Source organism: Cyprinodon variegatus, unplaced genomic scaffold, assembly GCF_000732505.1.
Source record: "Cyprinodon variegatus isolate N-32 unplaced genomic scaffold, C_variegatus-1.0 Scaffold584, whole genome shotgun sequence".
Classification (NCBI taxonomy): Eukaryota; Metazoa; Chordata; class Actinopteri; order Cyprinodontiformes; family Cyprinodontidae; genus Cyprinodon; species Cyprinodon variegatus.
This window is the reverse complement of record NW_015151037.1, coordinates 656,191-658,405: the sequence shown is the minus strand read 5'-3', so window position 1 is coordinate 658,405 and position 2,215 is coordinate 656,191. Positions and strand designations below refer to the sequence as shown.

Sequence of the window (2,215 nt, the reverse complement as noted above, 5' to 3'; positions counted from 1 at the left end):
GAAGTGCTCTGTTAGGAACATAAGGAACAATCAGATCTCTGATATCAGATGGAGCTTGGCCATTTAAGGCTTTATATGTTGTCATGCAGGTTTCCTTCACAGTGGTTAAATAAAGATGTTAAAACAGTGTGAATGGTTGCACTTATTCTAATCATGATGAGAGTTTAAGATCTACTGAAGTATCATGAAGTTATAAAACCAACACCGCTGTGTATGCAGCTAGTGGATGAAGCTAACTGGTTGCTCCGGTGCTCTGCTCTCGTTAGTGAAGGAGAACTGGAGACCACAGTCCAGTGATGCTGACTTCGTCGCCATCTTTGGAGACTTTCAGACTCGTCTAGCAGAGACTACAGGGTTCTCACCGCTGCATTTCAGCACTAATCCTCAAAAAAGTCGCAGCTAAGCTGAAAATGCACATTTCTTAGCAGCTTAGCAGCACTTTGACGTACATGTCCGCTTCCCCCATGTTCATTTAAAGTCTGTCAAGTTAGATTTCAAAAGTCTCCAGTGTTTTAGATGGCAGTGACACGTTTCATCACATTTAGCTCTAGATTTGCTCACGGATATGAAAATTTGAACTGTCCTCAGTTCGCCAAGGCTCGCTAAAGCCTCAGCAGCAGAGAGAAAGCTGTAAAAATAATAATAATAACCCTGGATTATAGAAAAATGTGAAGACTTTTCCCTTTTCCGTTGAGTTTAGCAGTAATCGATGGAGAGTGGCTGTGACCCTCTCTCTGCTTCCCTCAGCGGCGTCTCGCAGGCAGCCGTCTCCTCCTAACTCGCCAGCATGCAGTCGGAGCAGAGAAGAAACCTGCTCTGTTTTCCCACAACCTGGATCCTAAAGCAGGATCTAAATATCATGGAAATCTAGTTTGTTTTTTTGTTTTTTTCTGGAAATGTTGCACCAGAATATTTACCTAATTACCTCCCAGCTTGGATCCATTTTTCACCTCGTAATGCTCATTCCTGTGATAAAACTAGAGGTAAAGATTAGACTTAGATTTATTTTTCCTTTAAGATAAAGATGAAGCAGTAAGCTGTGCATAAAGCAGATGTGTAATGCTTCCTCCTCTCTGTGCTGCAGCTCTGCCTCCTCCCTCAGTCAAAGCCACCAACATCTCCTCCAGCTCCATCTCTCTGTCCTTCAGCCTGAGCTCCCGCTCTGAGGTAAGAGCTTCCCCTCCGGTCGGGACGCAGCCATCCTTCCTCGTTCTGGTTGGTCTTTCATTCTGTTTCTCTCCTCCAGCTGCAGTATTTCATGGTGGTTCTCTTCTGGCAGTTTGACTCTCACGTGAAGGAGAGTCATCAGTACAACGTCACGCAGGGACAGTTTCAAGGTAAAACCTGCTGGATGGGATTTCATCTTTTAATGCTGCAGAAATCGTTCTGAAAGATTGTCTGAGGAGAAAAAGAAAAGCCTGCAGCTTCTCAGCGTCACCAAAACTCAGAACCTCCAGATCTGTTTGGGATCTTTTCTCTAAAAAGAGCAGAGAATGTAGGGCTGCGGCTCACGGCTGGTTTACGTATCCAATCAAATCAGATGAAGAAATCAGATTAAAAAATCCTGCAGTTGTTTCTTTCAGTAGAAATGCTGTTAAAGAATCCTTCTACTGTTTGCTGGGAGCAAATCATCGTTCCATTAATGGCCTCATTTCTTCTGTAGCAGAAGAAATTTAACTGATTTAACTTTTTAATATTGGAGATACTACAATCTGACGCGGAAGCCTGATCAGTAACGACTTTGATGTTTGTAAAATATAAAACAAACAACATCCTGTCTGGTTTTAAGCAATAATTTAAATAAATATTAGGTTCTAAAGGATTTCTTTATTTTAATATTGACCTCATAACTCATAAGGGTGGAGGACAGCGGAGCATGTCTCAGATATTCAGCTGGATCTTTAGAATAATGCATTTGTCAGATATGTTTCTTATTCCCCTTTTTTGTGGTGGAGTCATTAACCTTTGACCTGTGAGATTACCGTCCTAATTACGTTTGTGAAGTTCAACTGAGCTTTAAAAATTAAAATTAAAAAAAGGAAAGAAAAACGTTTTTTCTAACCCTCAATTAATTCAAAACTCAAAATCACTGAATCCAGACTGGTACTTTCTTTTAAGTTAAAAAAAAAAACCTTTAAAAAAAAACCCTTTCAGAGACATGGACAGGAAAGGGGCATTGCAGGGTAAAAAAGAACCAAAAACGACCCCCATTCCA

General features: G+C 41.0%; 1 protein-coding gene across 1 annotated transcript in view; it reads left to right on the top strand.

Moving 5' to 3' along the window:
* sorl1 (sortilin-related receptor, L(DLR class) A repeats containing) overlaps nt 1-2,215 on the top strand; it is a gene marked incomplete at its 5' end in the record, with an annotated part of 73,949 nt that overhangs the window by 54,444 nt on the left and 17,290 nt on the right. Inside the window, 2 exons of the mRNA XM_015392290.1 lie at nt 1,085-1,167; nt 1,247-1,337. Coding sequence (XP_015247776.1) covers nt 1,085-1,167; nt 1,247-1,337 — 174 coding nt within the window. The remainder of the gene's footprint in view (nt 1-1,084; nt 1,168-1,246; nt 1,338-2,215) is intronic.